Raw genomic sequence first — 24,301 nt, forward strand, 5'->3', positions numbered from 1 at the left:
AGAGAGAGAGAGAGAGAGAGAGAGAGAGAGAGAGAGAGAGAGAAGAAGAAGAAGAAGAAGAAGAAGAAGAAGAAGAAGAAGAAGAAGAAGAAGAAGAAGAAGAAGAAGAAGAAGAAGAAGAAGAGAAGGGGGGAGGGAGGGAAGGAGGGACGGAGGAGGGGGAGGGAGGGGTAGACTATTCTTTTGAGTTTCTTTTTACACACTTTTTAAAACTGTTTCTGTGTGTGTATGTGTGCGTGTGTGACAGAGAAAGAAAGATGGAGCGATAGATAGATAGACAGCCGAGGGGGTAGGCAGCACCGGAAACCTCAGCAGTCAGGGATCCCCGTGAGGGGGAGGGGAGCCTTTGGTCTCTCCCCAGCCTCTTCCTTCCCCCTGGCCTGGGGGTGGGTGGGGAGGGGCAGTTCCTCTTTCCTTCCTAAACACGGTGGACGCTCCAGCTCCCAGGGGCCTGACAATCTGGTTAGGGAAGAAACCGGATCACTCTCCTGTCAGGACCCCCCTTCCCGCCCCCTCCAAGAAACATGAACCGGAAAGACATCAAAAGGTAAGAGGACCCTCCCCAAGGAGACCTGGGAGAGCCAAAGTCCTGGTGCAGCTGGCTGTAGGTGGGGGAGAAAATAGGGGTGGGAAGTGCCCCACTCCTCCAAGACCCGGCTCCAGTGGGGTTCAAGGATGAGATGCTTCAGAGAGCTGAGCACCTGCGTCTCCGTTACTGCTGCTGTCTCTCCTTGGAGTTTGAGCTGTCCTGTGTCTCTCCTTCCTAGCTCCCTCAACTGGCTGCCCCTGTCTTCCCCCGGGGTCTTCTCTGTTCCCTGTTATGGTCACTGTTCCCCACCCCCACCCCGGACTGGAAACTCCAGGCTCCTGCAGGACCGTGTCCCAGGAGAGAGGTTCATGACGTAGGTCTAGGCAGCTTCCCTGACTCTTAAACCACTCCTGGCTGCTCCAGACACTACGGGGGCTGCTGGTCTGCAGGTAAGGGGCAGCAGGGTCTGAAATGGGCTTCTGTCTCCTGGCTTTGCTTGCCCACCAGTCCCCATAAGGAAGGATGGTGATGGGTCCCCAACCAGGATAGCTCTTCCAGCCTCCCTAGCATGACCCTGATGAGCCAAGGGGTTCAGTATAGTGAGAGAATCCTAGTTGCCTCGTCCTCTGCCTGCGTGGGCTTAGGTAAGTTACTCAACTACTCTGTCTCGGTTTCTGCTTCTGTCAGAGTTATCATGGATACCACTTCAAAGGGGCTTTAAACATCTTATCCTGCTTAGACAACTGCACAGCTATATAGGGGGACTTGCAAAGCCCAAGCCCTTGGACTCACCCGGAAAGTTTTAGCTTTTGTGAGGCCGTGGACCGGTCTGAGAAGCTGTGCTTGCATGGAATGTTCAGGAAGGCGATACTGGTTCTTGGTGTGGGCGCCTAAAAAAAAAAAAAAAAAAGGCAAGAAACACTGAGCCTTACAGAGTGTTCAGCCCTCAGCCTGCTTCCTAGTCGATGCTCAAGGTGTCCATTTTATTTAACATTTAGCAGCTGTCGTAAGCCCTTATGATGTTGCACAGGACATGACAGATTTTTTTTTTCTTTTTTTCGGAGCTGGGGACCGAACCCAGGGCCTTGCGCTTGCTAGGCAAGTGCTCTACCACTGAGCTAAATCCCCAATCCCGACATGACAGATTTTATTTTAGGACGTCCCTGTTTGTGATTTCACACCCATGCCATGCTGAAAGCCTGGATGCCTCCTTCTGTCTTGGTTGGAGTGTGTGTGTGTGTGTGTGTGTGTGTGTGTGTGTGTGTGTGTATGTGTGTTGTTGTTGTTGTTGTTGTGATTGTTATTGTTTTCGTTTTTGAGAGTTTTGCTCTGTAGCCAAAGCTGGCCTCAAACTTGCAACCCACCTGCCTCAGTTTCCCAGGCAGCTAGGATTACAAGAGAGTGTCACGACATGAGCTTTCTTTCCTATCTGGAGGTCAGCTTCCTCCTCATCAACCAGGACCTTTTGAGGATCCAGGCTTTCTAACATGTGGGGGAAAAAAAATCCAAGGATGACTCTACCTTTTCCTGTGAAGAAAACAAGGGCCAGAAAGACGCTGGGTTACTTACTAAAAGGCCCACGGCCATCAGAAATTTCTGGAACCCAGTTCTAGATGACTCTGAAGACTAGACCCTAATCCCTCCCTCTGGTCCCCCTTCCTCCCACCACCCCCTTTTCCCCACCTGGGACCGACACCTTGGGAGGCCTATGACAGGGAAGGTTATTTTTAAACTTTCCTTGAAGCTACTACGGCCCCAGGGACCACCCCTACCACTCAGGAGCCCCAGAGAAGCTCCAGTGTACTTCCTCTCCTGGCTCCAAAATGTGGGGAACAGGCTGGAGGCTAAGACTCTTGGGTATGCAAAAGCTAGCTTGGATGAGGGGGTCCTGTTGCCTTGCAGGGGATGGGGGTGGTGAGGTTGATTCCAAGAGGCCTGACCACATAGGTCGTCTCCATCGCTAGGACACAGAAGTATAACTTCTACAGAATTGGGGAAGGGAGTGACCCTCCGGCTTTGGAAGGAACCTGAAGTCCAACTCATGAGACAGCATGGAAAGCCAGGGGTCTGTCCTAGGGTCCTAGGAGTAGGCCCTAGGATAAGTCCTGAGGGGGAAGGGGGGCTCTACTTACAGCAAATTCATGGTGCTTTGGGACTGTGTCGTCAAGAGGAATTTTTGTGGCAATGATGGAGGAAAAACAGGGGAGAGGCAAAATACTACGTGTTTTCCTTTATATATGAAACTCGATGTAAGTGTGTGTAGACACACATACGTGCATGCCTGCACATGTGACACAAAGGCAGAAGGACATGTGGGGCAGGGAAGGAACCAAGGAGATGAGAGAGGGCAGACGGGTGACAGACCGGAGCAAGGCGCCAGTACGAAGACACGTATTACATGTGAACAGTGTCATAGGGAACCCCATTATTTTGTACACTAGCTGTAAAAACAACACTTAAAAGCAAAACAAGGAATGCTGTCAATGGGCCTTGCTCCTGGATCTTTGGTCTAAAAAATTTTGGGGGTTGTCACCCATGAGTCCCTCCTGGGTATCTCTGAGATCTGATCTGCGAGAACTTTGGTCCGTGGTGCCGAGAGGGATTGGAGACCAGAAGAACTTCGGGAGTGTACTTAGAGAGCGGGGCTCCCGGGATGCTTCCAGGTGGGCTTCTGTGTGTGTGCATTTGTGTGTACCTTACAGGAAGTCTCATCAGGAATGCTCTGGGAAGGCAGGAGGGCATGGTCGGCCGAGACAGGCCCGCCGCCACAAGACGTGTCCCACCCCCCGGGAAATCAGCAAGGTCATGGCTTCCCTGAACCTGGGCGTGCTGAGTGAGAGCAGCTGCAGTGTGGATGAGCTACTGGAGGAATGCATCCGGTGCTTTGGTGAGTTCCTGGGCCAGCCTTTCCAGCCTAACAGTCAGCCAGCCAGCATCCTCTCCCAGCCTCGCTGACTGGGGAAGAACACGGCTGAGTAGGATGAATTTTAGTCCTTGTGGTCATGGTGAGAGAGAACTAGGACCAGGCAGCTTACTTTTGAAGGCTGAAGCAGGAGGATAAAGTTCCAGACCTACCTGGGTGATGGGACCCAGGCCTTTCATCCCAGCACTCAGGAGACAGAGGCAGGCATTTCTCTGAATTTGAGACCAGCCTGGTCCAAATAGTGAGTTTCAAGCCGGCAATACTACGTAGTAATTCGTGTCTCAAAAAATAAAGAGAAGGCTGGAAAGACATCTGAGTGATTAAATCACACAGCTCTTGTCTAGAGGACCTGAGTGATTCCCAGTACTGACCTCAAAAGGTTCACTTCCACCAGTAACCCCAACTCCAGGCAACCTGATACATCTGGCCTGAGACAGGTCCTGCACCCGTTTGAGCAAACCCACACTTACACACACACACACACACACACACACACACACACACACACACACACAGAGAGAGAGAGAGAGAGAGAGAGAGAGAGAGAGAGAGAGACTTTAAAATAATAAAATTAAATCTTCAAAAGTTTGAAGAACTTTAAATATCTCAACCTTGATTGAGGGCAAGGAGCCAAATTCGCGCCACCCAGGGCACCTCACAGGTAAGGAAACTGAAACATGAAAAAATCATTCTGCTCACTCGAGTTCCTGCAGGGCATTACATGTACGCCAGCCTGCCCACTCAGTTCAGGAGGCCATGGGTCTGTTGTCCAGGGCCCAGGCTGATAGCCTCTCCTTCCTCCTCCAGATTCAGCTGGCAGCTTACACCGAGGGGACCACATTCTCAAGATGGTGCTTACCATGCACAGCTGGGTGCTGCCATCCTCAGACCTTGCCGCCCGCCTGCTGACTTCATATCCTCCCACAACCATGATCTCCACCTAGAGGGATGAAGGTGGACTTGTAAGCTCCTGGGAGTTGGGGAGAGGGAGTGGGCAGACGGGGATGCTGGAAAACAGCCTTGACCAGAACTCTCAAGTATCAGAAGGCTGCCAAAGATGCCCGGGAGCTAAGACAGCTACAGATCTGTTACCTGGTCAGGTAGGTCTGGCCCAAGGCTCTCAGTATCATGAAACACCTCTCTAAGATACCCCCACAGACTGATCGCTACCCCAACCCACACACACTCACTCAGCCCCGTTTTCTAAAATCCCATGCAAAGAATTTATGGGATAGCTGTGATCCTGGCATGAGATAGCCTGAGGCAAAAGAATCTTTTCAAGTTTAAAGTTAGCCTATAGAGTAGGCCTCAATTCAAAAACAAAACAAAAAAAAATTACCAAAACTACATGCTAAAACGCCATTGGCTGGGATTGGACAGATGGCTCAGAAGGCCAGCTCTTTCAAAGGGCCTGGATTCAGTTCCTAGCACCCAGTATTGGCCGATGACTATAACTCCAGTTCTAAGGAATCCAGCACCTGTCTTCTGACCTCCGTGGGCACCAGGCGTGCACATGGTGGACATCCATACATGTAGACAAAACACTCATACATACAAAATGAAGAGAAAGTCTTAGAGAACATTAAAAGAACATTCCTAACAGTTCCTGAGACGCCTCTACTCCCTACCGTACCACTCCTTAGCACACACGATTCTTGGAGATTCCTGGCCAGATCCCATAGACTCTCCATGGTGAGACCTCAGTTCCTACATACCCCCAAAACTGCATCACCTTGACTCCCCAAATCTCCCCCCCACCCCTACCTGTCTTGCTTCCCAACGGTCTCAAGAGGTCCCTATCCTGTTTTACATAGCACCCCCCATTCTCACCCGAGGTCTCCCCATCCTTTGAGTCACCCCTCTATATCCTGGTTCCAGAAACCCCAGCACACTTGTAAATGCCTACAGTTCCATGTTTAGAATTCCTTGGCCTAAAGCCCCCTTAACTTCTTCACCCTATAGCCAGCCCAAGTTTACCTCCCATCTTTGAACCCCTCCTCCCAGGTACTGGCTGACCCATCACCCCGAGGTAGTGCACCAGGAACCCCAGCTGGAAGCAATCATAAACCGGTTTTGGACCACTGTAGCTCAGGAGGGCAACATGGCCCAAAGGAGCCTAGGAGATGCCTCCAATCTGTGAGCCAACCCTACCCTCCTTCCCTGCCCACCCTATCCTGCCCACACACACCCTCCATGTCCCCCAAACCCTCAACTCTTGAGCCACTCCAATAACCTGTCTTTCTTGGCCTCCAGGCTGAGTCCTGGAGGGCCCGGTCCCCCACCTCTCATGAGCAGCCCAGGCCTGGGCAAAAAGCGGAAAGTGTCCTTGCTGTTCGATCACCTGGAGACAGAGGAGCTGGCACAGCACCTTACTTACCTGGAGTTCCGGTCCTTCCAGGCCATCACGGTGAGAATGCCTCCTCTCTCAGTGCACCCCTAAGCAGGGAACAGGGTGGGGTATCCATGTGGAACTATGATTTTACTATCAGTAGTAGTACAGTTATCACGTTAACAGCTCTGGTAGCTGAACCCAGGGTCTCAGTTGTGTTAGGCGAGCGCTCTAACACTGAGCTATACTGTAAACTCTTTCTTGAGACAGGGTTTCTCTGTGCAGCCCTATCTGGCCTAGAACTCGCTCTGTAGACCAGGCTGGCCTCAAACTCAGAGATCTGCCTGCCTCTGCCTCCCAAGTGCTGGGACTAAAGTTGTGCGCCACCACTCCTGGTTGCAGACTACAACACTCTTCTTTTTTTTTTTTTTTTTTTTTTTCCGGGGCTGGGGACCGAACCCAGGACCTTGTGCTTCCTAGTCAAGCGCTCTACCACTGAGCCAAATCCCCAACCCCAGACTACAACACTCTTAAGCGGTCAAACCAGAAAGCAGGAGGGTCTGAGACAATGACTTAGGTTGCCTGAAAGCCAAGCCTGAGTTCAAATTTTCTTTATTTTTCTTCCTTTTATTTTATTACTAATTTTATTAATTTATTATTATATTATCTTACATTTTATTTATAATTATATTCTATTATTAATTTTATTTTCTTCCTTCTAAACACATTTACTGTGCATATTCATTTGTCGTGTTTGCAAGACATGGTTGACAGAAGATATCTTGTAGGAATCTATCTTCTCTTTCTACTATGCGGGTCCCAGGAATCCAGCGCAGGCCCCTTGACCCACTGAGCTATCTCAGCAACCGTGTCTCCTCCCACTCATCCCTCACTTCCTGTCTGCCCCATTGTTTGGAGACAGGGCTCTCATGGTTTCCACCTGTGTAACCAAGGATGACTTTGAACTCCGTCCGTCCTCTCCACATCTCGAGTGCTCGAGTTACTGATGTGCACCAACACAACTGGTTTGTGCGGTGCAGCAGATCAAACCCTGGGCTTCAGGCAGGATAGGCAAGCATTGTACCAAGGAGCTGTGTCCCCAGTGTCCCTCAGCCCCTTGGCATCTAGCTAGCTTTGACCTACTTTCCCAACCTCTCAGGTATTCATTCATAAAATTCATAGCGTCCTTGACAGAATGAAAAAGCCCATTTAAAAGTGTTTATTGCAGGGGCTGGGGATTTAGCTCAGTGGTAGAGCGCTTACCTAGGAAGCGCAAGACCCTGGGTTCAGTCCCCAGCTCCGAAAAGAAAAAAAGAACCAAAAAAAAAAAAAAAGTGTTTATTGCAGCCAGCCATGGTGGCGCGCACCTTTAATCCCAGCACTTGGGAGGCAAAGGCAGGTGAATCTCTGAGTTCGAGGCCAACCTGGTCTACAGAGTGAGTTCCAGGAAAGCCAGGGCTCCACAGAGAAACCTTGTCTCAAAAAAAACAAAAAACAACAAAAAGAACAACAAAAGTGCTCACTGCAGTATGTTGAGGGGGCACAGACCTATAATCCAGCACTTAGGAAGCTGATACAGGAGGACAGGAAGTTCAAGGCCAGCTTGGGCTACATGAGACCCTGTCACAAAAAAATACTTATTACAGTAGATTCAGTCACAGAATTGTGTTCGAAATATTTTATCAGCTATTCATTTATTCACCAAGCATTTCAAATAGCCATACCACAGTTTCCTCATATGGAAAGGTAAAAATTAAAACAGAATGTTAACAGTTCCTACCTGAGACCAATGCATGGTTCAGAGTAAACATTGAGTAAATGACTGTATTTCACTTCCCTAAAAGCAGCTGCACATGCTTCTGTATTGAAATGTATCAGCTGTTATCTATCATCTAGACATTGTCTTTAAGGAAAGTGGAGACCTGGTTCCTTTAGGGGACAGATTTCCAGATAGGTCTGTGTGAATGTGTATGTGTGTGTATATGTGGATGCATGTGTGTATGTGTGTGTATGTATATGCATATGTGTATGTATGTGTATGTATATGCATATGTGTATGTATGTACGCTTGAGTGTGCAAGTATGTGTGCATATGTGTGCACAAGACTGCAAGTGTCTGTATGTATGTGCACATGGGTGTGTATATGTGTATGTACATGCATGTGTATTATGTGTGTATGTGTATACATATGTGCATGTATATGCATATGTATGTGTGCGTGTGTGCACATGACTGCAAGTATGTGTGTATGTGCACATGAGTGTGTATATGTGTATGTACATGCATATATATTATGTGTGTATGTGTGTACATATGTGTATGTATATGCATATATGTGTGCACATGAGTGTGCAAGTGTGTGCACATTAGTGTGTATATGTATGTGTATTATGTGTGCATGCATGTTCATGTGCACGTGTGTATATGTATGTATGTATATTTATGTGTACATGTGCATGTGTGTGCATGCGCATGTGTGTGCATGCATGTGTATGACTCTGTGTGTGTGTGTACATGTGAACTTGTGTGGTGTTGTAAATTTGAGCGTGAAGTGTGCATCCTACTGAGCAGAACAAGTAGAAGGCACTTTCAAGTCCCCTGCCTGCCATTCCCTTCACTGACTTGCCACCATCATGCACATACAATGAGCACACAGACTGGAGACGGACACAGTGATGTCAGGGACTCCAGCAGCCTGGGGGAGACTTAGGCTAGACCATGCTAGGACACGAGAGGTTGGATCTGCCAGAAAGACGGAATGTGAGCAACAGGACACACCCTGACCAATCTTGGCCTCAGCCCCAAGACCTGCGGGGCTATGTTTTGCAGGGCTCGGTGAGAGGTTGTCCTGCTCTGGAAGGTTCTGTGGGTCTGAGCAACAGTGTGTCCCGCTGGGTACAGGTCATGGTGCTGAGTCGTCCTGGGCCTGCGCAGCGTGCCCAGGTACTGGACAAATTCATTCGTGTGGCACAGGTAAGCCCCTGACCACCCAGTTCTTTCCACTTGCTTTATTATTTTTTTATTTTATTATTTTATTTTATGAGAGATGGTCTCTATGTAATCCTAGTCCTGAAACTCACTATGTAGACCTGGCTGGCCTTGAACTCAAAGAGATGCCTCTGCCTACGTAGTCTGAGGTTGTTAAACCACAGCTGGCTTCTACTTGCTTCTGGAACTGTACAGTTGGCACAGCTCCCGACCAAAGCTCCAGGCTTTTTTTTTTCGGAGCTGGAGACCAAACCCAGGGCCTTGTGCTTGCTAGGCAAGCGCTCTACCACTGAGCTAAATCCCCAACCCCTTTTTTTTAAATTTATTTTTAATTATTTTAAATTATGTGTGGGTGTGTCTGTGACTTTGGAGGCCAGTGACACTGGAGTTTCAGGAGGTGGTTGTGAGCTGCCTAAAGTGGGTGCTGGGAACAGAACTCAGGTCCTCTGCAAGAGCAGTATGTGGTCTTAACCACTGAGCCATCTCTCCAGCCCTTGGCTCCACGCTCCTGATCCAGCAGACCATCTCTCAGCCACCACACCTACGATATCACACCCTAGCCTCATCAAACTCCGCATTCCTGGGACATTGATATCACAGAGTTAGACCTTGCCTGGCCCCACCAGTTGGCTCTGTAGTTAGGAATTAACACTGTTTCCCAAGCTTGAAGTCAAAGATTTTATCCCCTGCAGAGAAAGATCCTTTCCATGTCCTTGGCTTTGCAGCTCAGTCCTCAGGACCCCTCTGTGTCTTTGGAATGGTGACCGTATCTCTCTTAGTGATACTTCAATACAGAGAGACTTAGTCCAGTCTCTCTGGCCTTGATCTGTTGAGTCAGCCTCCCCCTCTCTTCTGGGAAAAGGGAAGCCCTGTGGTCAGGCCTCTCTGAATATCTCTGAAGCAGACCACGCCCTTCCTTATGAGCCTTCCAACACTTTCCTTCCTCTTATGTGGCTATTTGTGTCCATACTGGGGATTGAACCTAGAACCTCCTGCACCCTAAATAAGTCCTTCCCCACTGAGCCAACTGCCCCAGCCCCTCACTGGGGGATTCTAGGCAGGGGCTCTACCACTGAGTGCTATCTTGCTGGGCTCTTTAGACCTGAGAGCTGGTCTGGCATCAGCCTGAGAACTCCTTGGCCTGAGCATCTTCTTGGTCCTGCCTCCCTCCACAGTGACCTCTACCTTTCCAGTTCTCAAGACGAGGAGAGAGACTTCCCCTGACGCCTGTGGACCTCACACTGGTCTCACATCTCTCCCTCTTCCACACCACTGTCCTTCTAGTCATTTCCGCCTGGTCCCCAGCTCCCATTCACAGTCCACACACGCTCACCTTGTGACTCTGACACTTGTTTGACCCCCCCCCCCAGAAGCATGACACCTGATACATTTCTGAATTCTCTATCCCTGGCTGACACACCTGTCCTCCAAACTTGTCTAACTCTAGGTACTTGCCTGGCACCCTTGGCAGTCTAACCCACTCATCTGCTCCCACTGGGCCACACTCCCACACGACTGACACCCCTACCTCAGCACCCCTTCCTGACACTGTTCTGTGGTACCTCTCACCTCTGTCCATTATCTCCCATCCAGAGGCTTCGCCAGATGCAGAATTTCAACACGCTGATGGCGGTCACGGGGGGTCTGTGTCATAGCGCCATCTCCAGACTCAAGGACTCCCACGTCCATCTGAGCCCTGACAGCACTAAGGTAACCCCTTAACTCCCCAAAGTCCAAAATGGTCACATGCCCTGAACCCTCACACATCACTCCTTAACTGCTGTCAGTCCCTACTCAAGGACTCTGGAACCAACAGCCTAGGACCTCTATCCCCCAAATTCTATAGACCCCTCACTATCCTTATTCGTTCTCCCCGGGCCACCTACTACGGGTGTTGCTCCACTGAGCAATGTCATGGCACCTCGGGTAGATTCTTGGCAGCATAGAAAAAAAAAAAGAAATTTGGGTTTTTAACACTTTATTATTTGGGGACTGACATGGAGCCCAGGATCTTGTAGTTGCTAGACAAGCACTCTATCACTGGGCCACGCCCCCAGCCCCTCACTGGGGGATTCTAGGCAGGGGCTCTACCACTGAGCCACGCCCCCAGCCCCTCACTGGAAGATTCTAGGCAGGGGCTCTACCACTGAGCCACGCCCCCAGCCCCTCACTGGGGGATTCTAGGCAGGGGCTCTACCACTGAGCCACACCCCAGCCCCTCACTGGGGGATTCTAGGCTAGTGCTCACACTGTGTCTAATACAGATTTTGGTATTCAGAGTCCACAGTCCACAATGGAGACTGCTACTGTACCCCCTCCAGGAGGCTCAGAACAGAGACATTCTGGTCTACAGCATGCACTTTCTTTTTTTTTTTTTTTTTTTTTTTTTTTTTGGTTCTTTTTTTCGGAGCTGGGAACCGAACCCAGGGCCTTGCGCTTCCTAGGCAAGCGCTCTACCACTGAGCTAAATCCCCAACCCCAGCATGCACTTTCTACACAGGCCCTGCTGGAGCTGACAGAGCTTCTCTCTTCCCACAACAACTATGCCTACTACCGCCGCACCTGGGCCAGCTGCACTGACTTCCGGCTGCCAGTACTGGGTGTTCACCTCAAGGACCTGGTATCTCTGTATGAGGCCCATCCAGACAGGTTGCCAGATGGCCGCCTGCACCTACCCAAGCTGAATAGCCTCTATCTACGGCTGCAGGAGCTGGCAGCACTCCAGAGACAGCATCCCCCGTGCAGTGCCAATGAGGACCTGCTACACCTGCTGACGGTGAGTTATGGGCCCCATGTTGTGAGCTCCCTGAAGATCCCAGGGGACTGATACTTAGAGTCCTTGGCTACTGGAAATCTGTAGGACCAGAATTAGTTATGGGATGAGAGATTTTTGTTTGGTTGGTTAGCTTTTGACTGTACTGGAAATTGGAACTAGGACCTCACTTATCGTATGTGAGCGCTTAATCTCTGAGCCACGCCCCCAGCCCCTCAGTGGGGGATTCTAGGCAGGGGCTCTACCACTGAGGTGACTAGAGGCATGTAGCAGGAAGCCCAGCTATGGAACACATGAAGTCCAGGAGCTGTATGATTACACAGCTACACAGTGTATCACATCCTTCAGTTTCATTGCTTTCAAAACAAGGAAAATAATAGAACCCACTTCAGAGTGTGACTAAGAAGAACCAGTCAGTCGTGTCATATGACATCGTCAGAAGAGCATCTGAACTGGTATGGTGGCTCACACCTTTAATAACCCCAGCACTCAAAAGGATGAGAGTATACAACTGTTGTGAAGTCAAGTCTAGCCTGGGCTAACCTGTATCTCAAAAAGAAAAAAAAAAAAAGAACAGAATCTGGAACATGACAAACACGTTTTTCCCTGACTCAAGGACCCAGGCCCCTGGATTGCTTTAGGTCTTTGTATCCCTGCAGCAGTAAGGGACTGGGGTGTTGTGCCGTGGGAGGGGACTTGCAAATGACAGGCCCTGGGCTTCCATCCTCAGCTCTGCAAAGAGAAACAGACAGAATCGCCCGTGTTCTGAGCCCCTTGGATCAACGTCCAAACTTCAAGGGTGTGGCCTATCTGAAATGTAATCAGAAGCTCCTGACAGTTATTGTTCCTAGGCACCAGACCCTGCCACACATCCTTCCCAAACTCAGGAGGCTGACACAGAAGGATCGTGAGTTCTAGGCCAGCCTGGTTTACATAGTGAGTTCCAGACCATCCAGTGTTACGTAGTGGGACCCTGTCCCTAAAAACAGTAACAAAAGAGTAATAATAATAAAGTGGAGAGAAACTAAGGAAGACAACCAACATTGACCTCAGAAGCCACATGCGTGTGAATCTATGTGCTTCGACATACACATGTATGTGCACACACACACGCACACACACGCACACACACACACAAAAGCAAGAGCTAAGGATATAATTTTGTGGTGGAGCACTTTTTGTTTGCTTTTTTGTTTTGTATTGTCCATACAGGGCCTTACAATATAGCCCTTGCTGGCCTAGAACTGTGTAGACCAGGCTAGCCCTAAACTTGTGGCACTCCTCCTTCCTCTGCCTACCGTACACTTAGATTCAGTTATGTTTTCCATGCTGGTAATAGAGCATGTTTGAGACCCTGGGTTTGATCTGTAGGCATGTGCAGAAGAATTCAGATCATTTTGACTTAATAACTCCAGCATAGGAGTACCTTTAGCATTTTGTGGGTCAGGAAAGCTGAGACAGAAGCTCTGAAGGTTGGGTAGGGTAAGCTTGAAGAGTTGAGTTCACGGACACTGAGACAAGACCAGGCATAATTGTCAGGGCCCAGTGCAAATGAAGATACATAGCTCACTGCATAATTTCGAAACATTCAGGAGGGTAAGAGAAGATCATGAATTCTAGGCCAGCCTGGAGTAAAACTGACTTCAAAAAAAAGCGTTCTGGGGAGTGGATGATGAGAGGTGGCTCAGTGGTTAGGAGCTCTTGCTGCTCTGAGAATCTCATTTCCTTTCCCAGCATGCAAGTAGGTAGTTTCGCAATTTACCGTAACTCCAGTTCCAGGGGATCCAGTGCCTTTCCTGGTCTCTGTGGGCACCTGCTCATGCCTAGCTTACATACATGCACACACACACACACACACACACACACACACACACACACACACACACTTCTAAAAAAAAGCCTCAGTGGGAATAAGGCACCTCTGGCTGTGGAGGAATCACTGTAGAGGGTGACAGGTATGGCCAGACAAGTCCAAAAGCCTCTAGAGAAGGATCTGAGAGGATGATGGGAAGACAGTCTAGGCAGAGACTGACCTAAAGTGGAACTTTACTGCCCTGACCATCCCCCAGCTCTCCCTGGATCTCTTCTACACGGAAGATGAGATCTACGAGCTTTCTTATGCCCGGGAGCCACGTTGTCCCAAGAGTCTGGTGAGCCTTGACCCTTGACCTCTGACCCCCCCACCTCTGAGCCCCAGCTCAAGTCTATGCTTTGACTGACCATGTCCCTTGTGTCCTCTAGCCCCTATCCCCCTTCAAAGCGCCTGTGGTGGTAGAGTGGGCCCATGGTGTGACGCCAAAGCCAGACAGTGCGACTCTGGGTCAGCATGTGGAACAGCTAGTGGAGGTGAGAAGGAACTTCGAAGTGCAGCCTGATGGAGGGAGGCTGGGTGGGACCTGGGGAAGGAGCTAAGCCCACAGGGCTAGACCTGGGTGCTTTGTCCTCACCCCATTCTCTGCATTCTTCTGAAGTCCGTGTTCAAGAACTATGACCCAGAAGGCCATGGCTCTATTTCTCTGGAGGACTTTGAGAAGCTGTCAGCCAACTTCCCCTTTGCCTGCCATGGGCTTCACCCACCTCCCCGCCACGGGTAAGAGGCCCTGAGACTCCTGAATATTCCAAAACCAAGGATCCTGGACATGCCATGAGCGGCCAGGCATGCTGAGATGCGGCCTTTGCCCCGTAGGAGTGGCTCCTTCAGCAGAGAGGAGCTGACCAAGTATCTGCTCCATGCCAGCGCCATCTGCTCCAAGCTGGGCCTGGCTTTCCTGCACGCCTTCCAGGAGGTCACCTTCCGCAAGCCCACCTTCTGTCACAGCTGCAACGGCTTCGTGAGCACTGGCCCTGTTAGCACCCTTGGGTCCCGTCTCCCCTTGGGCCAGTTTTTTTTTTTTAGGAGGGGGGGACTTCCAGAAATGCTCCAGTGTCAGATATTCCACAGAGTTCATATAAGCACCAAACACTTAAATTCCTATATTCCGGGTACTCACCAAAGTCTACATGACATTAGGTGACTTTCACTCAGACAATGGCCAAACAGTGACTACTATCCACAACCTCAAGTAATTCCCAAAACACTGGATCATCTGCAGTCCTGAGTAGATTGCCTTGGGCATGGTTGGGTACTAGAACCCAGGAGTGCAAGGTGATCCTCAGCTACAGAGTGAGTCTGAGGCCAACCTGAGCTAGAGGAGACCCTGTCCTTTAATCAACACTAACATAGCTGAGTGTGGTGATGACACACGCCTTTAATCCCAGCACATGGGAGGCAGAGGCAGGCTGATCTCTGAGTTCGAACCCAGCCTGGTCTACAGAGTGAGTTCTAGGACAACCACGGAGGAAAATGTAAACAAACAAACGTATAAAGAGGCAATAATGGAGCTGAGAGAAGCCTCAGGAGGTAACATTCCCTGGCTGCCCTTGCTGAAGGGTGTGGTTCCCACCATTGTGAGTGGGCATCTCACAACTGTTTGTGATTCCAGTTTCAGGGTTTCCGGTGCCCCTTTTCTGCCTCTGACGGTACCTGCGTGCATGTGTTGCACACACAGACAAGTGGCATGCACACATATACCTGTAACAAAGTAAATACACTGTAAAACTGAGAGCCAGTCCTAGTGACCCATGCCTGTAATTCCAGGACTTAGGGGACTGAAGCAAGGGGATTTCCATGAGATTGAAGCTAGCCTGAGCTACATAAGTGAGCTCTAGATCAGCCCTTGGCTGCAAAGAGATTGAGACCCGTCTTGAAAACAGGCCAGTGAGAGAGCTCAGCAGGTAAAGATGCTGCTAGCCCAGAAGCCTGGGTTCTGTCTCCAGGACCCACACTAAAGTGGAAGGAGAGAGCTGATTTCATGATGTTCTCCAACATTATCGTGCCCGATGGCATGCATATGTATGTGTGTGCACACACAGGCACACATATGCCAAGTAGAATACAAAAAAGCTTTAATATGTGTTACTCAAATTATTTTTTTAAAAAAACAGCAAAAAGTAAAATAAATGTAAACATCAGCCTGGGCACATCTTTAATGCCAGCCAGCATCTAAGAGGCAGAGGCAGGCAGATCTCTGTGGGTTTGAGGCTAGCCTGGTCTACATGAAGAACTCCAGGTTATTGAAGAATACTTAGTGAAACCTGGTCACAAAAGAATCTGATCGTTATACCCAGAACCATCTAAAGTTTAGGTCATTTCCAAATTAAAGACATTTTTTATTTTTGTTGGTTTTTCCCTCAAATTTTGGGCTTTTGAGACAGGGTTATCCCATGTAGCTCAGGCAGGCTTCAAATTTATTTTTTAGGGCAGGGAATATAGGAAAGTGATAGAGGGTGCTTGTCTGCCATGCAAAAGGCCCTGGGTTCAATTCTCAGACACGCCTCCTACAGACACACACACACACACACACACACACACACACACACACAAACTCTCACACACACACAAACTCTCACACACTCAGTCTCACACACTCACACACACACTCACACTCTCACACATACACACACTCACACACACACACACACACTCTCTCTCACACACACACACACACTGAAATTGATTGTGTAGCTCACTCTTGCCTCGGTCTCTTGGGATTGCAAGCATGTGTCTCCACACCTGACTTCAGCGTGGCTAAATCTCAATCAAATCCAGACTAATTCCTAGATCTTACTGTTTCTTCACTGTTAGGCCTGCATTTGACACAGCCCATGAGTCAGGCAGTTCTGGGACCTAGAGAGACACCAGGAACTACACAAACAGAGCCTGCGCATAGACAGTACATTTATGAACCTAGTTTATCCAGTTCTAATATCCTGCTTATCCCTACATTTCAGATAATCTCTATGTTCCTAACATTTTGGTTAACTGTCTGAATCTTAAAAAGTTTCAAAACCTGTTGGCGTTCATCCTCTCCCTCCCACGCTCCCTCCCATGCTCCCTCCCACGCTTCCACCCATGCTTCCGCCCACGCTACCTCCTTCAGTCCAGCTAACCGAATCCCCTTCTTTTCCCCAGCTCTGGGGCGTCACCAAGCGAGGCTATCGCTGTCAGGGTAAGTGAAGTGCCTTCAAGAGGGAGGGACTCTCAACCTGCAGGCTGGAAGAGCGAGGCGCTATTTTAACAGCTCCTTCCCCCCAGACTGTGGGCTGTGTTGTCACAGACACTGCAGGGATCAAGTGAGAGTGGAGTGTAAGAAGAGGCCAGAGACTAAAGGTGACCCGGGTCCCCCTGGCGCACCCGGGCCAGCCACACCACTTCCTCCTACCGGCTGTGGTAAGACCCAGGGCCCAGTAGTGCCGGGAGAAGGGCACAGAGGATGGGCTTCACTTCTAAGGTCATGGAGTCCTTCCTGTCAGGGCCACAGCTCTTCCACCCTTCACACTGCCAACAGGCTCCGAGGAAGGTCTCTCCTATACACTCTCCCCGCATCTGGAGTCTGGTTGCCACCTTCACCATGCTTGGACTCAGACGGAGTCCTCACACTCTTCCTGGGAGCCAGAGATGGTAAGGAGATGGATCTGGGAGAGGCAGGCTGTTTATCTGGGCAAACCAGATGGATATGGGCATCACAGAAAAGTGAAGTCATGTAAAAAGCCTCAGTCACCGGGATGGGGGGGTAGAGGCATTGTCTATCCTGGTATGCTTTCTGTTACCGGGGTAAAACACTGACCAAGATCAACTCAGGGGAGAAAGGGTTATTTGACCTGCACTTCCACATCACTGCCCATTTTTTGAAGGAAGTCAGGCAGGACCCTGGAGGCAGGAACCGAAGCAGAGAACATGGAGAAGCACTGCTGGCTTACCTGCTTGCTCTCCATGGCTTCCTCAGCTTCCTTTCTTTTTTCTTCTTCTTCTTCTTCTTCTTCTTCTTCTTCTTCTTCTTCTTCTTCTTCTTCTTCTTCTTCTTCTTCTTCTTCTTCTCCTCCTCCTCCTCCTCCTCCTCCTCCTCCTCCTCCTCCTCCTCCTCCTCCTCCTCTTCCTCCTCCTCCTCCTCCTCCTTCTTCTTCTTCTTCTTTTTTTTTTAAATGTTTTATTTATTTATCATATATATGAGTACACTGTAGCTGTCTTCAGACATACCAGAAGAGGGCATCAGATCTCATTACAGATGGTTGTGAGCCACCATGTGGTTGCTGGGATTTGAACTCAGGGCCTCGGGAAGAGCAGTTGGTGCTCTTAACCACTGAGCCATCTCTCCAGCCCCTCTTCTTCTTCTTTTTTCTATTTTTCGGAGCTGGGGACCGAACCCAGGGCCTTCCGCTTGCTAGGCAAGCCCTCTACCACTGAGCTAAATCCCCAGCCCCCTCAGCTTCCTTTCTTATACAGTCCTGTACTACCTGCCTGGAGGTGGGATCTCCCACATTAATCAGGAAAATGGCTCCTGGTCATGCCCACAGGCCGATCTGAGGGAAGCAATTCCTCAGCAGAGATTCTCTCTTCCCAAGTGTCTCTAGTTTGTGTTAGGTTGGCAAAAGCTACCCAACTCACTTTGTAACCCAGGCTGGCCTTAAACTCATAATCCTCTTGCCTTGGCTTCCAGGATGTTGAGATTACAGGCATGAACCATCATGCCCAGTGGACACTGGCCGGTTTTTATTGTTTTTTTTTTTCTTCTTTTTTTTTTTGGAGCTGGGGACCGAACCCAGGGCCTTGCACTTGCTAGGCAAGCGCTCTACCACTGAGCTAAATCCCCAACCCCACGGTTTTTATTGTTGACAGAGGATAATAGCAGTTTTAATATACGCAGGGGACAAAGGCGGGTGTGATGGTTTGTACATGCACAGACCAGGCAGTGGCTCTATTAGGAGGTGTGGCCCTGTTGGAGTAGGTGAGTCACTGTGGGCGTGGGCCTTAAGACCCTCACCCTAGCTGCCTGGAAGCCAGTCTTCTGCTAGCAGCCTTCAGATGAAGATGTAGAACTCTCAGCTCCTCCTGCACCATGCCTGCCTGGATGCTGCCATGTTCCCACCTTGAGGGTAATGGACTGAACCCTAACTAAGATAAGGACTCTGGGAGGAAAAACAAAGCTAGGCATGGTGGCTCAAACCTATAATCCTGGCACTGAAGAGGCTGTGACAGGAGAATAGCCACAATACTTCGAGGGTAGCCTACGTGGCGAAGGATCCAAGTCAGACTGCCACAGTGAGATCCTGTCTTAAACAAACAAAAGGGTAAAGCAAGAATAAGGGCAAGGGCACACTCGCCTAGCCACGTGACCTTGGCATACTCTCCAGGGTCAGGGTAGGTAGCATCTACTTGAAAAATGGTGCCCCCATCAAAAAAAAAAAAGGCCAAATAAGGTCAGGGGCTAAAATAAATATTATCGGAACAATTTCTACTCCTAAAAGGCAGAGATTTCATCTGGGGTTATTGGTTCATTCCTGAGTGAGACGCTGGGCCTGGTTGTGGAGAAATGAAATGCTCCTCCTTGTGTCATTGTGTATTTCTCCTCTTTCCAGGTGCCCTGCCCAGCACCAGTTTTACCATCCAAAGCTTCCTCAAAGTCCAGTGTCTGAACAGCATCTGGAGCCTCTTCCCTTACTCCCCTACCCAATGCCTCTTCCACATCTGCGCTGCCTCTGACGAGGTACCTGCCATCTTTCCCCCTAAAAAAATGTTCTTTGGCACTGCACTGACTGCCAGCCATGCTCCTTCCCCCAACTCTGCAGCTCTGTGTTAGATGCATTTGGACTCCAGTTGTGTCAGCTCCCCACTTGGCAAAGAAGACGAAAACTCAGTAAGGTTAACCCTCAGGCCCACAGTGTGGGAGGCAAGAGTCGCACCTGTTTTAAAACTGGAGCTCTGAACCAGTGGACCACATGGACTGTTGGCATGGGATTGGGGAGCTGTGGGGGTGGAGGGGACAGGAAAGGGGCTGGCGTGGGCAGTGTGTGTGAAACATCTTCCACAGCTTGCTCAAGGTAAACCCCAGTCTTGTGGTTTACTGCAAGGTCTGTCTCCATCACCTGTCTTCCCTTCCCACAGCTCACCTCTGCTCATCCTTTCACAGACACTGGCCTCTAGGTTCCTAGAATATGCCCCCAAATATTCCTACCCCAGGGCCTTTGCACTCCCTCTTCTCTTCACCTGCAATGCTCTTTGCCTGCAGTCTATATGACTCACCTGCTCTAGAACTTTGCTCTAGTGACAACTCCTTAGGGAGGCCTCCTGACCTCAAGGCTTGTTACGTAGACATGCTCTGACCCTTGCCCCCTTCTGCTTTATTTCCCTCCGTGGTACTTTGGTCCTCTAACAAGCTAGACATTCACCTATTTATCTCGTTAAAGGTCTGCCCCTCCTTGCCAGGAGTGGCTCCCCAAAGGCAGAGATGCTCACCTGTATTGTCCAGGTGTGCCTAGACCTGGCAGAGTTGGTACCAGGGAGCGCCTACAAAGTCCTGGTCTGATGATGCTTCAATGTGTCTTTTCCCACACCCCCATCAGAACCAGAAGGCTTGTCCAGACTTGGGGGTGGAAATCCGCTGCCCCTCCACAAACCCATATACCCCCTGACCTGGTTTCCAACAGAAACAAGAACCTATAACAATCAAAAGAATTAAATTTATTTTTCACACAACACAGTTCGTAGTTCATGGTTCATGGTGTGGAGTGGTGGCTGGGTGTAGGGCATTTAGGACCTGCGGGACAGGGAAGACAAGGCTTGCCAAAGACAACCCTCAGTGGCCCCCCCAAGGATTGACAGCGGCGTCAGCACCCAACAGAACCTGCAACCGACCCTGGAAGGCCCTTTACTTCTTCTTCTTTCTGCGGCCCCAGCGCTGCTGGCCAGCTTTCCCCCTTCCTCCATCCTCTCTTCGGCTCTTCCAGGTAGGCATGGGAGCCTCCAGCTCGCTTGGGCGCCCCCCACGGTCTGGCACATCACCCATAAGCACCTGAGAATTTATTAGACTTGAGTTTCAGTAGGAGGTAAAAAGAGCTGGGTGTGCTGGTGCAGCCCCAACATCCTACCATTTGGGAAGTGGAGGAAGGTTGAGAGTTTCAATCCAGCCTCTGGCTACATGATGAGTTGGAGGCTAGCCTGGGCTACCGAGCCAGTTCCAAGATAGTAAGAGCTACACAGAGAAACCCTGCCATGTTGAGTGGGTAGTTTGAATCCAGTTGAGTCCAGAGGCCAGGAACCAAGGAGAACACTGGACCGGGGGATACCCCAAAAGGCCAATCTAAAGGTGAAGGGTGCCCAGACTTTCCCCTGTCGCAGGTGTGCCCACCTTGTTGATTGCACAGCTGGTCCCTCGTCGGGCAGCCACACTGGTAGCTGGGACCAGGCGAGAAAGGTCAGCTCGGGCAGCCAGAACATGTGCGGTAGAGACATCAGACTCTGGAGTCAGAAGCCCTCGGATTGGGCAGAGCACTGCCTTCATGACCTCACTGTGGGCCTAGAGCAGGGGAAGGGCTTACATAGAGAAGGTGCCCAAGAGCTCACCCCTACTCAGGGTCTCTGTGTGCTTCAGAAGGGCTGCCTTCTCCAAGGTGCATGTGCTGGGGTGGAGAGCTGGCTGAGGTGGTGTAGTACTGGAATCTCAGTACTAGGGAAGAGGAAGGATCAGGAGAGGTTGTCAGGATCATCCTCAGCTACATGGCAAGTTGAAGCAGAAACAAAATCTTAGAAGTGGTTGACAGTGTAAGAGAGAGAGATCGAGTCTGGCTGACAGCCACAGGCCACCACCTTTGGAGGGATTCCTGCAAGTCCTATTATGTTACGATGACATGACATGGAGCTCTGGCCAGATCGACCTGTCCAAGCCTGCATGTTTCAGCCTCCAAAACCATAAGCCAAAAAGAACTTTGTTTTTCCTGAAAAAGTTCTGGGTTCCTGGCATTTTGTCATGGCTACATAAAACCAGCTAAGACAGTCTTACTATTTTGTTACATACATAGTTCTGAGAACGCTCCCAGCTGAGGGCTGGACATTCTTAGAATGCCCTGGAGGCCCTAGGAGTCTAGAAGTCTTGAACCCTGTAAGATTCTAAAGTGTGGGCTGGAGAGATGGCTCGACATTCAGGGAGCTTACTGCTCTTTAGAAGACCTGGGTTCGGTTCCCAGTACCCACAAGGTGGCTCACAACCTTCTATAGCTCCAGTTCCAAGGGATCTAACACCCACTCTGGCCTCTGTGAATGCTGCATGTACATCATTGTGCATACACATCTAAGTAAAACACATAGAATGAAAAATGAAATCTTAAGATCCTAAGTGGCCTGGGCCCCAGCATCCCCAAGAGTACACAGTCTGCACCCTCAGCCCCCTTCCCTGCAGCTGAGCTTCCCTAGGTGGCCTGCTTATTGATTCTTGCGACGGTTCCCACACCTCTGCCCGATCGCCCCAGTGGAAAGCAGATGTTGTGAGGTCCAGGCGCTTCAGGAGGAGGCAGCGACGGCAGCCGTACTGTTCAGTCAGGCTTTGGGACAAAGCCTCCAGGGCTTCCTGGAAGGAGAGGCTTTAGTCACACCTGGGGTCCCATCTGTGGGTGGATACTGTTCACAGCCTTCGACACATGCCCTCACCCATCGAGATGCATCCAGTGGCGAGTTAAGAAGGGGCTTCATGGACTCTGGGGGCAGGGCAGGCAGCAGCTCAGAGATCTGGGGGGAGAATCATTGGAAGCCAGTGAGACACAAACAGGATGGATGTTTTCAAGGGGTCTAGTTTCCCCTCAGCCGTGTGAACCCAGGTCTCAGAGGCATTAATAGGAGGGCCTAGCCCCTCTGGACAGTGCTGTCCCTTTGTAGTTGGGCCTGGCTGCACAAAAGAGATAAGCTGACCAAGCCAGAAGGCATGAGCTAGTAAACGGCGTTCCTGCATGGTCGGCTTGAGGCTTGAGTTCCTGCCTTGGGTTCCTTCAATGATGGGCTGTAACTTGTAAAGGGAAACACACCGTTTCCTCCCCGAGATGGCTTTGGTCAGTGTTTTATCACAGCAAAAGCGAATTAGAAAGAATGGTCCCTGTGGTTGGGTCATACTTTCTAGCGCTGGTTTGGGGTCCTCTCCACAAGTAAGGTACCTCAAGAGGGGTCTCTGTCTCTCTACCTTGTCATGAAACTCCCGAAGTAGCTGGCTAGCCAGGGTTCCACGCAGGGGTCTAGGTAGCCCCAGGGCTTTAAGAGTTAGCATCAGTTCCTGAACCACGTCATTTCCCTCCTTCGTGCCTTCTCCAAAGGACGGCACAGGGCTAGGATCACGCTGGAGCTTTAGATGCAAGAGGCGAGCAGCCTGGAGCTCAGAGCAAAGAAACCCTAGAAATAGGAGTAGGTCAATGCCCAACCAGAACCTTGGCCCCTCCCCCAGAGTAAGCCTCATCCGCTTACACTGGAGGGTGTGAGTCCACTTCAGAACCAACCGACTGGCGTTTAACTCAACGCATTAAAGCTTTCAGAGGCCCTAGTCAGAATTCTAACCCAGCCCGAACCAGTCTCTCTAGCTGTGGCCTTCAAGCTCAGCACAAAGCTTTGGCCACGCCCCTGAGAGTCCAGTCTCAGAGTGCGAGCCCGCCCCCTTCAGGGGCCCCGCCCACCGCCGCCTCCCCCGGGCCTTTCCGGCTTGCTCACGCAGCAGGCGCAGGCCGCCACCGGGCTCCCGCAGCATGGTGGCGCAGTCTCCGCCGCAGAGCGCGCGATCCGGGCAGTGCAACGCCCGCAGCAGGCCAGCCAACTGCCGCAGGAACTCTTCCTCTGCGTCCGGGCCTGCGGGAGGAAGAAGCCATCAGGGAGCAGCGGGTTCCGCGGCTCCACCCGCCGTCCACCCAGCATTTCACGCACCGTGGCCGGCGCCGAGAACCGCGGTGCCCTCCTCTCGCCGCTCCACAGCTCCCAGAGTCGTCAGCTCCGCCGCCAGTCGCGCGCACAGCGCCCTGAAGTCCGCACACGCGGGGCCCCGAGACGCCCCCTCTGGGAGGGCATCGTACCTGCGGCGGGGCGCGCGTCAGTGCGAGTCCCTCTGCTTCCGCGTATCCAGGAGAGTGCGCCCTTCCCGTGCCCCAGGCCAAACCGCAAAATCCCTTACCCCAGTGTCAGCAGGTCACTGGCTACCGCGGCCCCATCCATAGCAACTCCGCCTGCGACCCCGTGAGCGCGCCCCCTTCCGCCTGAGACAGGCTCCGCCCCCTCCTCTCTCCGCCTCCTCCCGCTCCCCCGTCTTTATCCAATCACATTCTCGTGCGAAGGCGCTTCGGCGCTCCTATTGGCTTGGTGCGCGCCACGCGCGACCTTCATGTAACTTGTCCAGGGTTGTAAATATTACAGCTTGAGGTTTGGATCCCCGAGGTCGCAAGAGACTTGAGTGTCCCTACTGTCGGGCACGTAAAAGCAAAAGGCAACTTGTTTACCTCTCCCCTCTGCTTTTTTACATTTAAATGTTTTGGAGGCAGGGTCTCGATGTATACATATATGTAGCTCGGGCTGGCCTCTTGGTCCTGCTTTTTCCTTCGGTTTGCTGGTTGACAGGCATGTGACACGCCCAGCTGCCTTTTGGTTTTAGTGCACCCCGTCCAATTTGTTTCCTTTTCTTCCACTTTAGGATTAGACTATCAGCACACCTTCACATCCACTCTCCCACCACAGCCAGGCCCTCCTTCCATCTCACAGTGGGTTCCAATGCTAGCCATCCTCTCTGCCTTTGTAGGCAGAGGAAGCAGATGCCATTAAGAGACTACATCCTGGGGGAGAGGCAAGCCGATGGGACTGGACTTTATTTGCCAGCTCATGTTCTTGCCAAACTGGTTTTCGATTGGGGTCCAAGGGCAATATA

General features: G+C 50.7%; 2 protein-coding genes across 22 annotated transcripts; one reads left to right on the forward strand and one right to left on the reverse strand.

Annotated features, from left to right (window-relative positions):
* Positions 1–420: 420 nt before the first annotated feature.
* On the forward strand, positions 421–20,115 carry Rasgrp4 (RAS guanyl releasing protein 4). Of its 15 annotated transcripts, none has more exons than XM_087602356.1 (17): positions 421–547; positions 3,232–3,416; positions 4,260–4,365; positions 4,490–4,552; positions 5,457–5,588; positions 5,706–5,859; positions 8,582–8,755; positions 10,364–10,480; positions 11,271–11,546; positions 13,613–13,693; positions 13,785–13,889; positions 14,015–14,133; positions 14,230–14,389; positions 16,555–16,591; positions 16,678–16,812; positions 16,896–17,043; positions 18,999–20,115. In XM_087602356.1, exons 1-17 carry the CDS (start codon positions 525–527, stop codon positions 19,120–19,122), a joined length of 2,139 nt encoding a protein of 712 aa, XP_087458482.1. In that variant the 5' UTR covers positions 421–524; the 3' UTR covers positions 19,123–20,115.
* Fam98c (family with sequence similarity 98, member C) lies at positions 20,080–23,634 on the reverse strand. Of its 7 annotated transcripts, none has more exons than XR_015683228.1 (9): positions 23,558–23,634; positions 23,314–23,459; positions 23,104–23,238; positions 22,586–22,791; positions 22,063–22,140; positions 21,866–21,982; positions 20,768–21,085; positions 20,275–20,431; positions 20,080–20,176 (listed from the first exon to the last, which is right to left on the reverse strand). XR_015683228.1 is itself a non-coding variant. In XM_087653464.1 (9 exons), the coding sequence occupies exons 1-8, from the start codon at positions 23,596–23,598 to the stop codon at positions 20,288–20,290; spliced, it is 1,035 nt and encodes a 344-aa protein (XP_087509590.1). In that variant the 5' UTR covers positions 23,599–23,634; the 3' UTR covers positions 20,080–20,176; positions 20,275–20,287. The 7 variants fall into 7 exon arrangements, 2 of the variants coding, with proteins under 2 accessions (XP_087509590.1, NP_001185513.1); XR_015683226.1 differs by having other exon boundaries at positions 20,768–21,131; XM_087653464.1 differs by having other exon boundaries at positions 20,768–20,935.
* Between the last annotated feature and the right edge of the window lie 667 nt (positions 23,635–24,301).

Source organism: Rattus norvegicus, chromosome 1 (assembly GCF_021556685.1).
Source record: "Rattus norvegicus strain SHRSP/BbbUtx chromosome 1, alternate assembly SHRSP_T2T, whole genome shotgun sequence".
Classification (NCBI taxonomy): Eukaryota; Metazoa; Chordata; class Mammalia; order Rodentia; family Muridae; genus Rattus; species Rattus norvegicus.